At 46.2% G+C, this 20903-nt stretch overlaps 1 protein-coding gene across 1 annotated transcript in view; it reads right to left on the bottom strand.

Moving 5' to 3' along the window:
* Positions 1 to 19224, bottom strand: part of SH3BP5 (SH3 domain binding protein 5) — a 64554-nt gene extending 45330 nt beyond the window's left edge. Inside the window, exons 1-2 of the mRNA XM_090284354.1 lie at positions 18977 to 19224; positions 17253 to 17315 (exon numbers count right to left, since the gene is read on the bottom strand). Coding sequence (XP_090140480.1) covers positions 17253 to 17315; positions 18977 to 19117 — 204 coding nt within the window. The 5' untranslated portion in view covers positions 19118 to 19224. The remainder of the gene's footprint in view (positions 1 to 17252; positions 17316 to 18976) is intronic.
* Between the last annotated feature and the right edge of the window lie 1679 nt (positions 19225 to 20903).

Consider the following 20903-nt stretch of genomic DNA (forward strand, 5'->3'; position numbering starts at 1 on the left):
CCAAGGGGCCATGGGGCAGTCCCTGAGACCTTTTCTGGGAGTCTGTTTTCATAATCCAGTTAGACTTCTTTGCCTTTTTCACCTTCAACCTCTTGTGAGTGTTCAGTGGAGTTTTCCAGAGCCTTCTTGATATGGGACCTCATAAGAGATGGAACACAGAAGCAGACATGAAAATGCAGCTCTTCTAATAGGCCAACAGGGGAAGAATGTGCAAAAATCATAAACAATTACATTCTTGTCATGAATTTCTTTTTATTTGAGGAAATAGCTATTTTGATAAAAATAAATTATTTATGTTAACATGTCATAGGTTTAGATTTTTTTTAAGGAATACAGGTTTTTAAAACTTCTTAATATTAATTTTTAACGTGGCCAATATTATAGGTATTGCTCACAAAAGCGAAAGCTCTTGGATGTACTCAATGATTACAAGAGTAGAAAAGGGGACCTGAGGCATCATCTCTGCCGGGTGCCACCAAGGCATTGCCGGCCCCTCGGGCCTGCCCTGCAAGGGCCCTGCTCATACAAGAAACACCTATCTATGTATTTGCAGTAACGGTGAAGCAGCAGATCTTTCTCTAAAGCCTCCACGGTGCTACCTTGTTTTCATAGCACCTTCCACAATTCTTGCCATTTGCTTTGCTCATCTCCTTTTCAAGAAGGGGGTGGCTGGCTAGTCCAGGCTCAGAGCCTTCCACAGAGAAGCGAACTGTACAATTTGATAAAACAAGAAGTCCACTGGAAGCTAACAGCATTGCTTTGATAGGCACCACACAATGCCATTATGAGCTGGGCACTTTCATTCATATATACCTTCTATAAAACTCTTGCTTTAAATATGCATTTCCCTTTAACGGTTTTCCATTTATTGTTATAAATTCTCCTTTTCAAACTTAAGTAAAAATTGTTAGTCAATTTAAAGGAAGATACAGAATAAATAGTACATACAGAAAATTAGGATAAGGCAAAAATTACAACAGTGGCAAGGGAATAACTAGTTAGGACCCTAAAGCCTGTTAAAGGAACATTCTTGAATTACATGATAAAAGACACCTCTGGAGGAAACATTCTGACTTACTGACCTGTTACAGGATACCTGAAATGTTTTGAAGTTTACTACAAATCATGTTTTCTTCTCACCCATCCAATCTATTCTTTAAAAGCACTTGTGGTACCTTCTAGAACACGGAAAGAAACCACTTTCAATAGTGCTGGGTGAAGAGGGATAAGTGTTCTCCAGTGCAGTCTGATAGAACTTTCTGCAAGACTGCGAGTGTCCTCTACCTGCGTTGTCCAATACAGAGGCCACGGGCCACATGTGGTTACATGAAAACTTGAAATGTGGCTAGTGCAAATAACACAATTTTTTATTAAATTTTAATTTTTTTTAAAATTTAAATTGAAAGAGCCACATACGACTAGTGGTGGCCATACTGGACAGCACAGGTCTAGTTCTGTAGACCCTGGATTCTACTTTGCTTCTCCACGTTGAGATCACTCAATGCTCCTCGGGGCCTCCAGCTGCTGTCTCCCCTTGCCTCCGTCCAGTCTTCCTCCCTCAGTCCCCGCTCCCACAGTGTGGCTTTCCCAGCCCTGCGAGAAGGGCAGCCAGCGCAGCTCATTTTCACCTCCAGGAATCTTGTAGCAGAGGCAGAATGGGAAAGAGTGTACCCGGTTAGAGCCAGAGCCTAGTGAGCCAAGCCAGAGAGGTGCAGCGCCAGGTGGAAGCAGAGGCAGAGAAGGGCAGGACAGAAGACCCCAGGGAGCTGGAGCCAGCCCCACCAAGGGCCACCCCACTCCCGAGCACTGCAAGCCCAACTGCACACCCGTGACTTTCATCCAACCAGAAGACCCTGGTCACACAGATCCAAAGGACTGGAAATATTTATGGAAGAGAAAGAAAGGGGAAGAAAATACCAGGTCTCTAGAGTCAGAAGAAGTCAGAATCATTGCAGGAGACCAGGTGCCTCGGTCCCCTCCATTCTGACTCCTTTTCTTCCACCACAAGCCCCAAGCCCAGTAACAGAGGCCTCTTGGGTGCTTGCCAAAGCCACCACTTCCTTCCATAGGGCCCATCCTCCACACGTCGGGCAGAACATCACAGCCGTGTTCCTGATACAAGACAATTCTCTCAGGGAGCAGAACCGAGGAATCCAGAGGAGGGAGTGACAGACACAGAGGTGGGACAAACTGTTGGGGGTTCCAGTCCCAGCTGTAGCCCCAGGATCAGGCCTTGTGCAGTTCGACAGCCTTAGTGACAAAGCCAGATCCTGTTTTCTCTTTCCACAGCACCACCTCATCTGCCTCAGTCATGACCCAAGAAAGGGTTCCATCCAACAAGAGGGGAAAAAGGAAAGTAAGAAGAGGGCAGTCAACAGTGTTTCCTGCTGTAAGTTTCCCTCTTCTGAGGTTAACAAAGGTCTTGGAGCTTGTTTTTAGGCCTCAGTGGAACCGAGTTCCTCCTAGGCAGAAGGGCTCTCTGGGTTGGAACTCTGATCTGACTGTAGAATATTTCCAAACAATCATGTGAGCACCCAGTCCCATCCCCCCAGAACATCACAGCCTGCCACAACTGCCCTGGCAGGCTGCACTGCACAGGGCCCTTTGAAGCGATGGCCAATGTCAAGATTCCATAACCAAGGGCAGGCACTGCCATTTGGAGGGCAAGTTAAGGCAGTTGGGAGATCTGGGAGTGGAGAAAAGACCTACAATTTTTTTTTAATTTAAAATCATTTTGGAGTTGGGGAAAAATGAGGGTAAAATGAAGACATGAGGCCCCTTTACCCAGAAATCCTTCAGTACATATTTCCTACGAAGACATTCTCTTAGATGACTGGAGTACAAGAATCAAAATCAGAAAATTAACATTGGTACGAGGCTATTAATCTGAGCCGTGACTTTATTCAAATTATCAACTGTCCCACTAATGTCTTTTTTAATAAAGGGAGAAAAATGGTTCTGGGTCCAGGATCCAACCCAGGATTTACATCTTGTATTTAGTTGTCATCTCTCATTTCCTTTGGAACAGCTATTAGTGTTTGTCTTTCATGGCCTTGCTATTTTTGAATAATACGAGCCAGTTATTTTGTAGACTGTCCGTCAAATTGCAAAAGACTCATTTCCAATTCATTTTTTTCTTGATGTTGATGTTACATAGGCATGAACCACTAGGATGGGATTTAACCAATTTCTATCTATATATATTTTTTAATAGACAAAGTTCCAAAGCACCACAAAGGAAAAGGCCCATAAACCCTTTAAACCTCAAGCACAAGGGTCAGTCCTAAGAGGCCCTAGAGGAAGGGGTAAAGTTATATAACCCCCCCACACACACACACACGCACACACACACACACAGCAAGAAAGACTGATGAGACCCCATGCTTCTTAATTCATGGCCAAACATGGTTTTTAACCTACAGGATTTTTTGTGTAAGAGTAGGCAAAATTGCTGAAACCAGGGCTTTTTACTGAGTTCAACCACCAGCAAACAGTTTCCATGTTTCCACCAAAAAGTATAACATTATTTCCTCAACTTCAAGACCCACCTTTTCCCAAAAATTCTTAAACATTAGATTTTAAATGGATTCTACAATTGATTTGCACATTTATCAGGACAGAGTTTCAACCACCACCCTAGCTGTTAGGCAATACAAGGTCCGTGCTATACTTGATACAAGTTTCAGAATCAGGGCACCAAGGTGAGTGCACGACCCAGCCTTGGAAAGCGCCAGAGAGCATTTCGTGCAGCCTCTGCTGGCAGCAGGCATCCACCCACAGCATTCCAGGCAGGCCAGCTGTCTGGCTTCTGCTGGCTTTGGATAACCTTCCTCCTGACTGCAGCTAATCAGAATGGAAAGAAAGGAGGGCACAGGATGCAAAAGAACCCAGGTCAAAATCTGCTATAACTTTAGAGACATGAAAGAAACGATCAGAGGAAACAGCTAAAACCATTAAAAGTGGCTGCTTCCTGGAGTAGAATTGGGGGTGGGAAGAAATTATACGCTGAAAACTTTCATTTCTCATTAAAAATTCTTCAGAGCATGGTTTATTTGGGGTTGTTTTTTTTTTTAACTATGTGCAAGCATTACTTCACTAAAAGTAAAATTTTAAGTAACTGTAGCACAGATTGACCAATGACCTTTTGTATTTCCCCTACCATTGAAACTGAGGGTGATTCATAATTCATTCAGCATATGGCCAGATTAAAATCTAAATCTCAGTCATACAATATCAGGGCTGGAAAAGACGTTGCCCCTCACTTCACCCAAATGTTCCCATTTCACAGACCAGGCAACTGAAGCCTCAGGAGGGGAAGTTCCTCTCCCAAGGATGTATACCTGGTGTCAGGCCAAAGGTTGAAAACCTGATTCCCCTAAGTCCTAGGCCAGCATTCTTTCAATTCACCAGCCTTGGTGGGGACCTCAGGATGGGCACACATCCCAAAACTACCTAAGGGCGTGGACTCCAGACTAAAAATCCTAAATTCAAATCTTGGCTCCTCACCCATTAGCCATGTATTGACTCAATCTTTCAGTGTCTCCATTATTTATCAATGTCCTCAAGAGCTGTTTTAAGAACTTAGCACAATGCTTAGCATATAATAAGCTTACAATAAATGGTGGTGATTTTTATGTAGAAACCATTATTCAACAAAGAGCAGTAAGGAAAAGAACCAACATTTGTTGAACAGTCCTATGCTAGGTACCGAGTCTTATTTACAAATATTACCTTATTTAATCCTTAATAGCCCTGAAAGATAGGTATTGATTGCCCTTCCCATTTTAGAGAGAAAGAAATTAAAACCCAGAAAAGTTAAACTCCTTGCTAAGACTGCATAGCTGATTAAGAAGCAGGGGAGAATTCAAATCCAGCTCTGCTGAGCTCCAAAGACTATGCTTTCTACCATCACATGCTTTGTCATTTATGCCTCTCTCGGCTCCAAAACAAGTTTTCCTCCCACATTTTATAGCATTAAAGTCTGGTTTGCTCTAACAAGTTCCAACCAGGGAAGTAGATCCAATTTCTGGCAAACGCATGCAATACCAAGATTCTATTTCCCCAGTGGAGATGCTAGCAAAACCAGTGGTTGGGAGGGAAACCAGCTTTACAGGAGCTGCCCAAAGAGCTTTAGAACCTTCCCCCTGGATTTATAAAGTATCTGCCTAGCTACCATATTTTTGGTTCTAGGTTTCACTTTTTGTAATTAAAGCTCCGGCATCATTTTCTCTCAGACAACATTTTTAAGAAGTGGGCAAAACGGCACGGAATTTTCTATCGCACAATCCACAGCTCTGCTAAACACTGCTCCCTCTTGCTTTTATTGTTGCTGACTTATTTAAGGTCACTGGGGGCACTAACCAAAGTCCCTGCTTTGCTGGCTGGTTAACCATTAAGGCAACTCGAGAAGGCACTACGCAATGTGGTGGTTTATGAAGTGAATGAAAACAGATGTCCTGCAGGCCTCAGAACAAGTCACTGTGCCCACCCACATCACCACCATGAATGTAGCAGTTCTCAAATGTGGCTCAAAATTCTTTGGCATGACTGCCATTGAGAGATGGAGTCTATATCCCCTCCTCTTGAATCTGGGTGAGCTCAAGGCTCAAACCAACAGAATGTGACAGCAGTGCTCCTATGGGGCTTCCCAGGCTCAAATAGAAAAGGCCGAGATGCTTCCACCTGGTCACCTTGGATGCTCACAGTGGGGGAAGCCAGACACCATGAGGAGGTCAGAGTGCCTGAGACCACCATGCTGGGAAAGTCAGAAGTAAGCACTCGGGTTAACAACCCTAACTGAGCTCCCAGCCAAGAACCAGTCTCCATGGCCAGACACAGACATGGGCCTCCTCAGAGGTCCAGTCCAGTCAAGGCTTCAGATGACCCCATCAGAGACCTCTCAAGCAAGAACCACCCAGCTGACCCCTCTCCAAATTCCTGCCCCACAAATCATGGACAAAATAAAGCAGTAATTTTAAGCTATGAAGTGTTGGTGTAATCTGTTAGGTAGAAATAGTAACAAAAACAATGAGGATGGAAAATATCCATTTCATCTCTTCTTCCAATAAAAATCAAAAGCCAAGGAAGAAGAACATCAAATCTGCAGACTTCAAATCTATTGGGATGAAGCTGAATCCTTTCCAATGCTGGCAACACAGGCGTGGGTGGATGAAGACAACCAAACCCATTCATCACGCTTCGGCTGAGTCTGGTGACAAACAACGAAAGAGTTGATCCTAAGTGGGCTTGGCTGTGGTTGTAATAAACAGCGATGTGCCTCTTATTGTCTCCCCGCTAGCGGTTTCTTTCTGTCACAGCAAACATTAATAATGTCTCTCACATAATCCAGCAAAACACAGCAAAGAAAAATCAGGCAAGAATAGAACAAAAAATTTTTTTCCACCTTCCTTTAAGGAAATGAAAGAGGGTGAGTCTCTGAGCTCACTAAGAGCTGCTTTGCAAATGATCATGAGACCCTTGGTTAAGATGCTTTGCATAAAAGTGAGTCTTTACTGTTGAAACATCCATGTGGCCATAGGCAGACTGAGTAACTCTCAGAGAGGAGGGCTGGGCAAAGATAACTGGGATGTTTGCCAAAGGATGAGGTTCAATAGATGTTTAATTCAGTCAGCCAACACACACACACTACTACCTTAAAGGTCCCTATAATAAATGCTCAGAAGGAAAAAATAACAGCTCAAGCAACACCAAGGGCCCAGCAGTAGATGAATGGATAGAAACAGCTATGGTACATTTACACAAGGGAATACTACTCACCCGTTAAAAAAAATAAAGGAAATCTTCCCTTTTGTAACACAGCATGGAGTATGAATGGACCTGGAGAGCATTATGCTAAGCCAGTCAGAGAAAGACAAATACCATATGATCTCACTCATATGTGGAATCTAATGAACAAAATAAACAAAATAGAAACAGACTCACAGATACAGAAAACTGACAGCTGTTAGAAGGGAGGGGTGATGGGGGACTGGGTGGAAAGGTGATGGGATTAAGCAAAAAATAAAAAGAAAGAAAGAAAGAACTCATAGTCACAGCAAACACTATGATGATTACCAGAGAGGGAAGGCGGGGGGCAGGGGATGGAAGCAAAGGGCAAAGGGGGGATAAATGGTGATGGAAGGAAACTTGACTTGGGGTGCCGAACATACAATACAGTATACAGATGATGTTATTATAGAATTGTATACCTGACACCTATATAATTTTATTAACAAATGTCACCTCAATAAGCTTAATAAAAATTTTAAGAAAGAAAAGAAAAAGGAGAACAGCTCAATATTAAAAGGTGACAGGCCAGGGACCACAGCTCTCTGCTGCCTGGGGAATCTGAAGATTCTATGGACCACTAGGACAGCAACAAACCCACCAGCCCCGACGGCCAGTCTCCTTCTGATGTGACGACACCTCAGTAAGAGGCAGAGCATCCTGGATAAACCTGGGGCCCAGTCGCGTCACTGTCCAAAAGTTTGCTTCACGACCACAGGAAGCGCCCACATTCCTGTGATGGGTTCCAGCTGAGGGGCCAGGAAAGGTAGTGCATTATCTCATTGGACTTTCTAGCTTAAAAGGAAGACACATTGACCTTTTACAGCAACAGAGTCAATATTAGATATTAGGTAGCAATTTCTACGTTCTAGTCAACAGCCCATACTAACAACATTTTGCTAATGTGGCCACAACTGAATGAGATTGGGCAAGAGAGCCTGTCTGTGCCCACAAGTCTACCCATTTAGAAATGATGCAAGTACTGAACTCACATAGTGACAAAGTCTGAATGCCTAAATATTCTTAATATTTGAAATGTTTTCCACTATTATATCTTGGTGATGTTTTGTATTTCATAAATGAGGGTTTCTTGGCTGTAGACAATACTAAAATGCCTTTAAGGCACTTTTCATCCCTCCATGAATTACCACAATGAGAGTTAAACAATTGAGTAATTCACTAAGCAAGCCCACCAACATCAGGATTCAGCTACAATTAAGGCAGGGACTACCAATCCGAAAACTTTTTCCCCACCAGTCTTCATAGTTCCTAAAATTCCTTTCATAGAAATTCATTTATTTGACTCATAAAGACATCTCTTTATAATAATGCTTCATTCTCTCCACCCCCATTCACTGCCTATGAAAATAACAAAATATGGTCATTGCAAATAATTCAGAAAATGTCAAGAAATGAAAAATAAACTAGCATTCTTAGCAACTAGCGATAACCACTTGTAACATCTGAAGGCACATTTTTCTAGAGACATGCTTCTCAATCTATGAAGAAATCAGCGTCCCCCCACTTCCCATCCCTAACCCACTGTGAATCAACACTTCTGTAGAATACAATAAAAATAAACGAGAAAAGTGAAATGCCACTTGGATCACCCAGCAATGTCATTTTTTTTAAGTGTCTAAAGTCTTAACTTTCAATTTCTGTATTTTCGTCCTCAATTGGTCACAAGAAGTTCATAGTGTGGCCCACACTATGAAGCACTCTGTTTTAGAATTTTCTCTCGTTTGCACACATTCTTTTACTGTGTGCATGGTTTTATAGATACTCTACATAGAGTTTTACATATGCTTTATAGTTTTATTACCTAATCTTCCTTCCACTGAATAGATCACAGCCATTTGTCCACACTCACGCATGCCATCCTTTTTTAATGTGGAAGGCCACTCTTAAAATGCCAACTTCTCCAAGCAGGGCAGAATATTAGCCCTTCGTGAGCTAAGACCCGTGTAAGTGAGGGATTTTGTGGAGGGGAAGAACACAGATGGTACTTTCTGAATGTCACAACTGTGCCCAGGGGTGGTCCTGCCTAACAACAGCCTGGGGACTGACGCAATTTCAGAACTGGCACTGAAGAAGAGGGGCCTGTTTTTCAGGACATTGTGTATGCCAAGAGTCCACAAGGGCTCTTGATTCTAGGCAAAAATGCAGACACAGCGTGAGATGCTGAAAACAAAAAGATGGGGAGGCCCAGCCCCTCCCTCCAGCGACCCCATCTTGTCAGGGAGTCAGGCGAGTAAACAACTGTACTACAGCCTGAGCATGCGCTAGAGGCAGTGAGGTGCTAGGAAGTGCACCGGACTGGGCGTGCTGGTCAGACAGTCTCTGGACCCCTAGCGCCAGAGATTCTGATTCAGTGGGTCTGGCTGCGGCCCAGGACGCTATCATTCTAACAGGTCCCTGTCGTGCTGAGGCTGCTGGTGCAAGGACCACATTTTGATGGCACTGCTCTAGAGCGGAGGTTCCCAACCAGGGGCAATTTTGCTCCCCGGGGACACTTGCAAGCCTGGAGACATGCTTGGCTGTCACAGCTGGGGAGGAGCCATGCTGTCATTGGCATCTAGTGAGCAGAAGCTGCTAACTCCCCTGCGATACACAGGACAGTCCCCATAAAACGAAGAATTACCTGGCCCACAATGTCCAAGAGCTAAAGTTGAACCACTGCTCTAGAATAAGATGCTTGAACTCTATGCCTCAGTTTTGTTTTCAGCAAAATGGGGATCATAAATATATATTTCATAAAGGCGTTCTAAAGATTTGATGTGCTTATGTGTGCAAAGTGCTTAGAAAATGGCCTGGTATGCAGTAGGCACTCGTTATTACCACTAGCAGTCATGACTGTTGAAGGGCAGGCAGGAATGACATTCCAGGGTGGACACAAACCCCTTCCTCAGGTGCCCAGCACACTGCGGCCCTTGCCGCCGTGGTTCAGTGACAGCAATAATAGTTGATAGCTTATTATGCACCACCATTGAAATGAAAAAAGTGAGGCCCAGAGACGTAAAATAATTTACCCAAGGTCACAGTCACGCAGGGGCAATCGCCACTTTTCAGCCACTCAGATCTCCACTGAGCACCTATTCTGTGCCAGGCAGGTCTCAGGAGAAGACAGACCTTAACAAAGCAGGGCTCACTAGAAACAAACCGATTTCTACATCCCAGCGGACCAGCCACAGAGCAAAGTCCTGTTGTTCCGGTGACTGTAAAGTCCATGTGCCCATAATACTGGCTGTACAGGCCCTCTCTCTGGCCCCTTGCCCAGGGCCTGTCACTGACAAAATAAATGAATAAAATCACGGCTGGGCCTGGGGGAGGAGAGCAGAGCCATTGCCAGACGCTGTGGTGGGCCTGGCTCCAGTGGACCTCTCATCGGAGCCTTCCCTGCACCCAACACCCCGCAGGCCTCGGCGCTCCCTGCCAGCCCCCAACAAAGGAGCCCTCCCCTTCCCCAGGCTGGGCAGCTCTCAGAGCACCCCTCCACGCAGTATCTCCTCTTGTCTGCCAGGCCACCCAGGGACATGGGCAAGAATCACAACCTCCCATTTCACATATGACAAGACTCAGAGTCCAGGGGGCCAAGTGTCCCTAAACGTCAGCAGATCCCAGAGTCTAACCCAACGCCACCCTATGTCCCCTGATGCCAAGACCCTCCACCAACCCCTTCCCCGTGGCTTTGAGTTTTGTCCCCCTGCCCCCAACTATAAAGTAGTACAAATTCTATACAAATAATTCAAACATATAGAAAAACAGAGACAATAAGTATAGACAATCACTCATCTCACCTCCCAGGTATAACTGGTGTGTAATCTTTTCCAGGCATGTTTATGCACAGACACATGTTTTAAAGAAGAGTACCGTACCACTCGCTCTTCTGGAATCTGCTTTTTCCCATTTAGATGTCTTTCCATGTTAACGACAGGCTATGTCGTCATTTTAGGGCTTAGATTCCATCAACCACCGCAAGTGCATTGTAGTCATTTATTTAAACAATCCCCTATTGATAGTCATTCAGATTTATAATTTCCCAACATTGTTAAACAATGCTGCAGCGAAAGTTGTCAGACCTATATTCTTACCCAGTTATCTCCTTAGGATAAATTCTCACAAGTACAATGGCTGGGTCAAAAGCTACAGTCCCCTGACATCCCAGGAGTGGTGTGGAGGGGACTGTCACTGAAGGAGGAAGCCCGAAGTCCTACCTTTCTGGTACCAAACTTCAAGTCAGCGCTGTGGGGACCGCAGCAGCTGCCCCAGCTCGGGTCACCAGAAGCACCCAGTAAAGACCTCAAGTGTGTCAGTGGCCAGAGTCACAACACCACTGATCAAGCTGCAGGTATCTTTATGGTCAGCTCTCTTCCTCCTCCACATCTACGCTACCCAGGATGGTAATGTGTCGTGTCGTGTCAGCAGCCGTCCGTCTCGAGAGACAATGGTGTAGCTTCTTAAGAGTCTATCTGCACCGCCGAGAATAGCTGTGCAGTCCAACTCGGGAGTGACACGGTATCTGTCTCCTCCCGTGTTAAATCGACATCTTGCGATGACGCTGGAGTGTCCTCTCCAGTGAAGCTGAAGCTACAGAGCCTCGAGAGACGATGGTGTAGCTTCTTAAGAGTCTATCTGCACCGCCGAGAATGGTTGTGCAGTCCGACTCGGGAGTGACACGGTATCTGTCTCCTCCCGTGTTGAATCGACATCTTGCGATGGCGCTGGAGTGTCCTCTCCAGTGAAGCTGAAGCTACAGAGCCTGGGCAGGGTGATATGGAGGGCCAGCTGTTGCCCATGCAGCAGACACCCCCTCTCTTCGCAGCTGAAGGGTCCAAGGGAAAGACGGAGTCAATACAGCTTGGCTTCAGGTGCGCCGCAGGAGTTGCCGGTGTTGACTACAACGTCAAACCGCCTTAGGGACTCCGGCTCCGGATTTTCTGTCGGGGTTTACTCCCTTAGCCTTTCCCCTGAAGAGGTATGCCGCAAGGCAGCGGAGGTTTTTTGGAGTCAGAGTTTTCCTTCTCTGATGTGCCCTGACTGGAAGATCGAACCAGCGACACTTAGCTCACAGGCCGACGCTCAATCCACTAAGCCAAACCAGCCAGGCATCCAGGATGGTAATAGACCCTCACAAATGGCTTGGGTCCCCAAGCCTCAACTCTGATGCCTCTATGCACCCCCTGGCTCCCTCAAGGGCCCTGCACATGCCTCTCACTTCGTAACTACATGCTCACATCCAGCCGTGGGCAAGCTCCTCCAGGACAGGAACTGTGTCTGAGGTTTAGTTGAGGGGCTCCTCAGCCCACAGGACGGGCTGTGTGTTTGTGACATGAATACCTCTAGGCCAGTGTTTACTTGAACTGATCTTACTTGAGGACAAAGAGGTCAGGGCCCCGCCCAGCTCAAACTGGGCAGCCTGCCACCAGGCCTGGAATTTGGTGCCAGTTTCAAGGAACAGTTATTCCTCCCTGCCCCTCATCCATTTATCACTTCAAACATTTTCTAGTACGTAGTTTCTTCAAAGCACAACTGAAGTCTTATAGGCCTCCCCCCATTGCGCACACATGCACAACATACAAACACAGGCAACACAACACACACGCCACACACACCACACATACTACACACACCACACACATGGGTCTTGAAGGACAAAGTGCTAAGATGTGAGAGAGCTATCCTTTCGGGAAAGAATTTCTCTCTTCCCCTGACTCGTGTTAATCATTCATTAGAGAGAGGCCAGACTGCTTCCAGTTCACCCCTACCTCTCCTCTCCCACTCCTGAGTTTCCAAGCTCAAGTTTATTTTTAAGAGATAATGTCTGCTGGTTTCTGGAGAGGGGAAAGGGCAGATTCTGAGTGCAGGCTTTATGCAAGTTTGGAGAACACTGATGTCCAGAATCAAGTGCTTTTTCCAACTGCTCCGCAAGTCTGCCCAGAAACCGCCCCCACTCAAGCAGTGGGGGCCAGAGCATGAATACTTACCACTGCTTTCCCTCTGTGGGGAAGGGCAGGCTGGAAAAGGCAGCTTTTGATCACTGGGAGCCAGAAAAGCTGTATATGGGTAACTAGGCCTGGCTGTGTCTTTCCCCCGTCCTTCCTCTTCCTCCTCCTCTCTGACCATTTCACTTCCCTAGAAGAGCCCGCCTTCAGAGCAAGCACGGGAAATCATGAAAACACTATACATTGTGGTTAAAATAACTGGCATGGAATATTGCAAAATCTGGGTTACAACGAAATTCTGAAATTCTCTGTACTGCATCTTGTTTTAACAAGCATTTGAAAAAAAGATAGCTCAACACAATGTGCACTGCAAGATGACATCGGCACACTCACCTGAATGACCCATTTCTCTCTGAATCTCTCCTCCTCTTCAATCCATCACTCACCCCTTCCCCTCTGCCCCAACAACCCGCCCCCCCCCCACACACACACACACTGGCTCCTCCTTTCTTGGTCCTCAGTCAGGCCACACCTTCGGTTTAGCACTGGCCCTTCCCTCTGGCTGGAATGCTCTTCCCCCACAAGGCCAGGAGGCTCACTTTCTCCTGACACTACTCACTATATATGATACTGTACCCCTCTTCCCTCCCCTCTCCCACAAATATCCACTCTGCCAAAGGCCCCTTCCTGACTTGTTTTTCTCCTTAATACACATCACCATGTAACTACTGCGCTGTTCATTGTTAACTGTATCTCTTCCCTTTCCATAACAGAAACATCAGGAGGATAGGGAGTTCTGTCCGTTCTCTTCACTGCACCCTCCCCATCACCTAAAAGTGTCCTTAGCACATAGTAGGTGCTCAATGACACTCAAGGATAGGTCTGTGGCAAAATACATTTACTTTCTTACTTCGAAACATCAGGCTTATATCCAAGAGCCTTTCTGGTTAAAAGGTTACTCCTTTCAACAGCTTAAAAAGCCCAGCCCTCTCGATATCAATCAGAGTGCAAAGGGGACACGGCACTGTTCAAACAGGGCCAGAGGCAAAGCAAGGTTGCAGGAAGAGGCAAATATCCAACTGATCACATGCAAGTGGCTGACATCCAGAGGCTTCTTGGTAATTGCCCATCTAAAGAACCGAGACATGCAATGGGAAGCTCAAGGTGAATCCAGGCCTGCACCTCGGCCTACGGCTGCCCCGAGATGACCAAGCCACATTCTCTGAGCGAAGTAGCAGCTGTCATAACCCTAGTCACCAATTCGCTTTAATCAGAGTCAGACAAAGTCAGGAGGGGGCCTGGGCACTCCAGATCATAATCAGAAAGTAAAGGAAAAGGAAATGTGGGCAGCAGAAGTCCCTCCTCTAGAGGCTTTAAAATCATTTCAGTCAATCCTCATTCCTGCAGATTCTACACTCACCAAAATTTATTCATAACTCCCAATCAATACTCGTTGTGCTTCTACAGTCAGTGATCTGTCGACATACACAGAATGGCCAAAAAACTGAGTTGCCCAATGTGCCTGTCCCCAGCTGAGGTCAAGCAAGGAGACCCCCTGCCTTCTGGTTTCAGCTCAAACTGTAAACAAGTGTCCTTTACACGATCCACTCAGTGCCATGGTTTTTGCATGTCTGTGCTTTCTGTTAGTGATTCTGCTGTTTCAAATGGCCTCCAAGCCTAGTGCTGAAGTGCTGTCCAGTGATCCTAAGCCCAAGAAGGCACTGACGGGTCTTACAGAGAACTCAGACGTGTGTTAAACAGGCTTCATTCAGGCATGAGTCTTTGTGCTGTTGCCCGTGGGTTGAACATTAATGAATCAATAACATATACTAAATAAGGTATCTTTAAACAGAAACACACACAAAACAAGGTTATGTATTCATTCCTCCACAGAAATGTGACTAGAGGCTCGCAGGAACCCAGTACAGGGTTAGGGTCCTGAGAATTTCAGGTCATAACATTTCCCCTCTGGGAGCCATGGTTCAGTACTCACTCATTCTACGTTCACAGCGACTTTATAGAAAAAAACTACCACAAATAACGAGAATCAACCATATATCAAAATGCTCTGCTTCCCATCCCACGTCCTCTGGCAAACTGCCCTCCGGACAACCCCGCTGCTCACACCATCTGCTGCTCTGCACCTGGACTCTCGTTCTGCAGCTTCGGCTCTGATGCCGGTGACTCCTCTCTTATAGCCTATCACAACACTCTTTCATTATAGTTATTACAATCAGCAATTATCAGCCACCTCTCCACTCTGCACCCCCAACCAAAATGTAAACTTCCTGAGGGCAAGACCTTTGTCTTGTTCACCTAAGTGTCTGCAGTACTCCAACCCCCCAAAAAAATTCCTGACAGAAGATTGGTGTCCAGGGCTTGACTGACAGAGAAGAGCCCAACACAGAAACAGTGACGCCAGAAGCTTCTTGGTAATCACTGTGTAAACACTGCACAAGATTCTGAAGAGTTCACACAAAAATATCTATAAAATAGCTCAAGGACTTTTAATATTGATTCCATGTTAAAATTATACCATCTTGAACCTTCCGGGTTACATGAAGTAGATTAAAATTAATTCCACGTGTTTCATTTTACTTTTTAATGTGGCCACTAGGGAAGTTTTAATTGCTTACAAAGCTTGCATTATATTTGAGTTCATCTTGGTTATAATAATAATACCGTGGAAAGGTCAGTCAGACACAGGCCAGCTCAACCACCTCTCGTGGCTGCTGCCAAGTGCACTCCAGAGCAAGGCAGGAAACACCTGTCCCCGTGCTTCCTGTGACATGCATACCTAAGTGCATTCAGAAAAAGGATTCGGAAATCAGGGCTAAAAAGAGTTTAACAGATAAAATAATTTTTCCCTCAGAAGGTAAGTAAGCACTACCAGAGAGTAGTGCTTGGCATACAAATATTTATTAAATGAATAACTCAGTGAGTCCTTTTGGGGGGTGGGGACACTATTTCCAACTTGTCTATTCACACATGGGATGGTAGACTATGAGAGCTGGAGGGGACATGGAAAATGCCCTGCCTCTGCAATGTCATTGACCTGTGAGGACTCAGTGATTTTGTGTCCCCTCAACTAAAGAGGCAGTCACCACCTTCTCTGCTTTCTAGGCCAGTCCTGTCCACTAGAACTTTCTACAATGGTGGAAGTGTTCTCTGCTCTGCCCAACCTAGTAGCTACTGAGCTCTTAAAAGATGGCTACCGTGACTGAGGAACTAAATTTTTAATTTTATTTAATTATAATTAAGTTAATTTAAATTCAAATAGCCACATGTGGCCATGGGGGACAACACAACTTTGTGCTGCTGTGACAGGATGGAATGAGATAAATCTTGTAAAACACTTTGTAAATCCCTATAGGAATGGTACAGCTTTTGTTGTTGTTCAATGTATGACAAATCTTAAGATTCTGAGAGATTTCAATTGCCCAACAAAGCGACTCAATTCATCCTAAGTGGAAAAGAACGTAAATAACCACTCAGATTTTACTCCACTTGGGGGAGAAGGGCAGCGAGTGTTCACAGAGAACTACAATTGCAACAGAGGAGTTAAACGCTTCCCACACAGCACAGAAAACAAGCTTTCAATCCCCAATCCCACATCAGGGCCTCGGCGTGGGCAGGCAGAGAAACCAAGGTTGCCAGCATATTGCTGGTAGATACCATTCCTATCTCCTGCACCCTCACTCTTAGGGGCCAGATGTTTCCTGCCCTTTCCGCTGACCTTCCCTGCTATTTCTCCTGCGACACAAATAGGTCCTCCCCACAGCTCCCTGCATTCCTTCAGCTCTGCCAGTCATTCACAGGCTCTCAGATATATGCGGGGGCTGTTCAAATCTGCTGATGGATGGTAAAACCAACCACTACAGAAAAGGAGGGGACTAATTGGTAGCTGTAAAGAACGCTAATCTGTTTACACTCAGGTTGGAAGATGCTCATGAAATTCAAATCAAGTTCTAGTCTCTCCCAGCAGGAAAGCCCTTTTCCAGTCCAAACAGCTTTTCCTTAACATTAAGATAATTATATTCTACACACAAGTAGACAATAAAGAACTGAGCAGGCAAGTAGAAGAGGGTTAGAGCAGGAATGTCAAAAAGGTTTAAGACTGAGGAAACACACACAATGTTTCCAAGTACAATGTAAGGAGACGCCCTAAAATAGTGAAGAGATTTCATGGGCGTCTTTATTCTTCTCCATTAGAGTTCAGCTCCTTTTCCCCTCAGTTCTTTAACTCTTCCACAGACACGTTAACTTGAGGGCTTACGAGTGTGTAAAGCTCTTGGTTTTGGCCCCACGGAGCCTCCATGATGAAAAACAGCATGTGAAATTGGATCCACATGTGTTCCACCCACAAGCTGGGCTCAGTGGTGTACTTGATTATGTCAGACAGCAGGCTGTTGCTCAACTTCCAGGAGGAGACACTAGCAATCACCCTCCAGCTACTAAAACAAAATTAACCATTCAGTGGGACCGATACCACTTCAGCCAGCACAGGGACCCAGCTTTCTGTACCTCAAGTTCAGTCTCCCGTCTGTTGATGTCATCTGTGGATTGATTTAGCTTCTCCAGTTCTCCCTGACGAAGAAAAGAGGGGAAAAAAAAAAAGATTTAAGGGATCGTCTTCTGTTTCCATATGACTCAGCCCATTACCTGCAAAATTACTCCAGCAAATTTGTGGGAAGAGGGACGAGTCAGTATTAGTTCTCAAGGAAAACAGTTGAGCCTTGGCTGGAAGAGCAAATGAATGTCAAGATTTCTGAAAACTTTTTCTTGATTTGAAATGTCATAAGGTTCTAGGAATTTGTCTTGTCTTAGAAGGTCAAATATTCCAGGTTTGTGCCTTCTGGTAAACCCACCTGTTTCAAATGATTTAGGGGCTGAATCAAAACAGCACCTTCTGCCCTAGAGCAAGAACTTTGCAGAAATGACAATAAAAGAAAATAAATAAGGCCATGTCAAAAGTATAAACCCAGTGAAATGTTTTAAATCAAGGAAAGAACTCTGGCATTAACTCTTCGGTGGTTGAGTATTTTTCTATAAAGATGAAAATCTCTTCAAACTGCCAATTATCCATTCTCCCTAAATATTTTTAAACCAGCTTTAAAAACAAAAAAACTACCTTTAAATAAACATTTCCAAAATGAAATTCTGTAAAACGTACCCAACATGAAGTTAACTCATTTCACTCTGCAAACAAAGGCTCTTGTTAACAGAATTCCTGTATCAAGAAAATAGTAGTTCAAACTGATGATTTTTATTAATAAAATTTCTAATGCAAACACTTCCCACTTGATCTTTATCCTGCTAATCTGCCAAAACAATTCATTTAAATCGAAACATCTAAGTTAAAAAGAGCTTCTAATTGGTCTGTGCACTGAAAAACCAATTAGGGCTCCGGGAATGGCAAAACATACTTAAACACAGTGTGTATTTTTATAAAAACGATGTATGGAAAGGGTAGAAAAATGGGTCTTGGAAATGGGATTTGCTGTGCTTTTTGCTTGGAGGGTACAAAGGTTAAGCTGTCACTACTAGATCTCAGCTTGGAAATTGTTTTTTAACCATCTCCTTTAGAAATGGAGGCACGAAGAGCCAGGCCAATCCCCTCGCCTTCTCCCCGCGTTAGCTTTGAGCATCAGTTGTTCCCGATTTCTGTTCATATCCAACCTCATAACAAGGAAAAGCTGAGTTTTAAACCATTTGAGGCCAAGTGCAGGGTTGAGCCAGTGGTGACAATAAACCCTTCAGTTCGGTAACAATGAACCAGAGGAGGAAGATGGCTCAGACCGGGCACCTGCGCCAGGTGAAGACTCGGAACCCAGGGCACCGGTGCCAGCCCACGCTGCAGGACGGGCAACGCCCACCCGGAGGCCGACCCCTCCTCCCAGGGCCAGGAGGCCGTGCAATGCCCATGGCACCGGGAGCCTGGCCGAGGTACCCCCCGATACCCGCATGGCGCCCCCGCCCCCCCCTTTCCCTTTGTTGAACATCTACTGAACCGTTGCGCACGCTGCGGCGACCCCAGGATCCTGCCCGGAGTCTGCGGGGTCACCCCCGCAATACGGTCAGGCCGCATCCATGCGGGCACTGCAGTCTCCCCATGAACCAGGTGAAACCGTAGATTCAGACCCTCTCTTCTTGCCCCCAACCGCAGGTACTGGGGTGTAAGTGTGGATGCCGACGTCCGCGGCGGCACTCGCGGAGCCAGCATCCGGGGCGCCCCCTGTGCGCCCTACCTGGATCCGGGGGTCCACCTCTTCTTCCTCCTCCAGCTCTTGTTCCATCCCCTCTTCCTCCTCCTCCTCCTCCAAGTCCCGGGCCGACGGCAGGAGCTCAGCCGGCTCCTCCGAGAGGCTTCGCTTCAACGCCGCGTCCATGCGGGCAGCCGGAACGCGAACTGCGCGGCGCGCTTCAGGGCGTCGCTGCCACCGCCGCAGGCTCGCCCGGAGCGGTCTCGCCACAGCTTAGCACGGTCGCGGAGCCGCAGCAGCCGACACCCGGGAGGCGCCGCTCGCTGATGCGGATCCCTCCGGCCCAGGCGGAGCGGAGGAAATGGGCGCGGCCGCCCCCTGTCTGCCGCGGCCGTCAGTGCAGCGGCACCCGCTCCGCCCTCGCCCGCCGGGGCCGCCCTTTGCGCGGCTCTGACTCCAGCCCCGGTTACCCAGGTCACGGTCACAAAAACCCCCCGCTCTACGAAAACCTCTAGCATGGTGGCTTAGGGGAGCCCTCACCCCTGTTAGACTTAGCAGCCCGCATGTATCACAGGCTACCCAACGCTGGACGCCTACTTTGGGGGCAGCTTTCTCCTCCTCTATTAAGGCAAACTGTGTGGAAGGAAAGTTTGGGGTATTTCCACCCTCTGAAGTCACCTTTAGAAGCCTGTGCCCAGTGGCCCGGGAACAGTTTCAAGACTCACTCAAACCCCTGTCTGTAAATGCCCAAAGAACGTTTCACTCCTTGGGTGAACCTTGGGAATTATATCCACTCGAAGATTTTACCAGAAAAAGGAACAGAAACATATGTTCATCAAGACACATAAGTACAAAGGAGTCAGCTGCTACTCCATGCATGGGTTCCTTGTCCAAAGGCTGTGGCCCCACGCTGGGCAGAGCTCCATCCCCAAACACCCAACCTTCATAGTTGTGGGATGGCCCTACCTAAACAGCCAGGAAGCATGGAAAATCATGGATCAGCAATGTGGGTGAGTGGGTACTGCCTTTGCAAGGAGTTGATAAGTGTAGCCCATGTTAATGGGCACAGTCTGTCCAAGGGTTTACAAACTGGTAAGGTTTCCTGCCCACCCAGAACAAATAGGCAGCCAGAGCTTCCCTGGCAAACTCAACATCACAAAAGGCTAAAGATCAGAGGGGCATGTCTGTGCTGTTATAAAATGTCAGGACCACTGTGATGTCAAGGGAGCACAAGATGAGATGACCTTAGCAAAGCAAGAAGCACATTGCCACTGGCCGCTGCTAATGTCTCCTTTGCTACAAAAATGCAGAATGTGCACACTTTTCGCACAGACTTGTGGCCCATCGGCTCTGTGAGTTTGAAGGACAAACTTGCTTGAGAAAGGAACTTCTTTTTGAGAGCCTATCATTAAAGTCACCCTGGAAAACCTGCTTCTGATGGTTTTATCAGAAGCTAAGTCGAGAGGTTACTCCTTGGGCAAGATACCACCCTCTGCAGGCTGGCACTGTGGTCCACTGTCCAAGGAGATTCATGTTATCTCCTGGAGGTAATACAAGTGTATGCCATAGGTTTGTTTCTGAGAAGATCACAACTATTCATTGTTCTTTAAATCAATGGAGAGTTAGCAGTTCTTTGAAAGATGGTCTGAAGTTCCTTCATTTTCCAGTGCTGGATAAAGGCAGGGACCAGATGGCTATTAAGGGTTACTTTAGGTCACAAGGGCCACCAATGTTTCTCTAGTAGCTTGGAATTGAGCCCATAACTGAGCAGGTTTATTCGAGCTGTGACTAACCTGAGAGACACATGTGGAAAACCAGAAACATGAGGTCAGCCCTGACTCTAAATGCTTCTCAGCTGGTGGAACCCCATCCTCACCATTCTAAACAACCACCTCCAAAATGCATTTTTATTTAAACTTAGATCTAAGAGCAATAGAGTGGTTCACATGCCTCCGTGGACATAGGGAGCATC

This window comes from Furipterus horrens, unplaced genomic scaffold (assembly GCF_987537825.1).
Source record: "Furipterus horrens unplaced genomic scaffold, mFurHor1.1.pri manual_scaffold_7, whole genome shotgun sequence".
In the NCBI taxonomy this organism is placed as follows: domain Eukaryota; kingdom Metazoa; phylum Chordata; class Mammalia; order Chiroptera; family Furipteridae; genus Furipterus; species Furipterus horrens.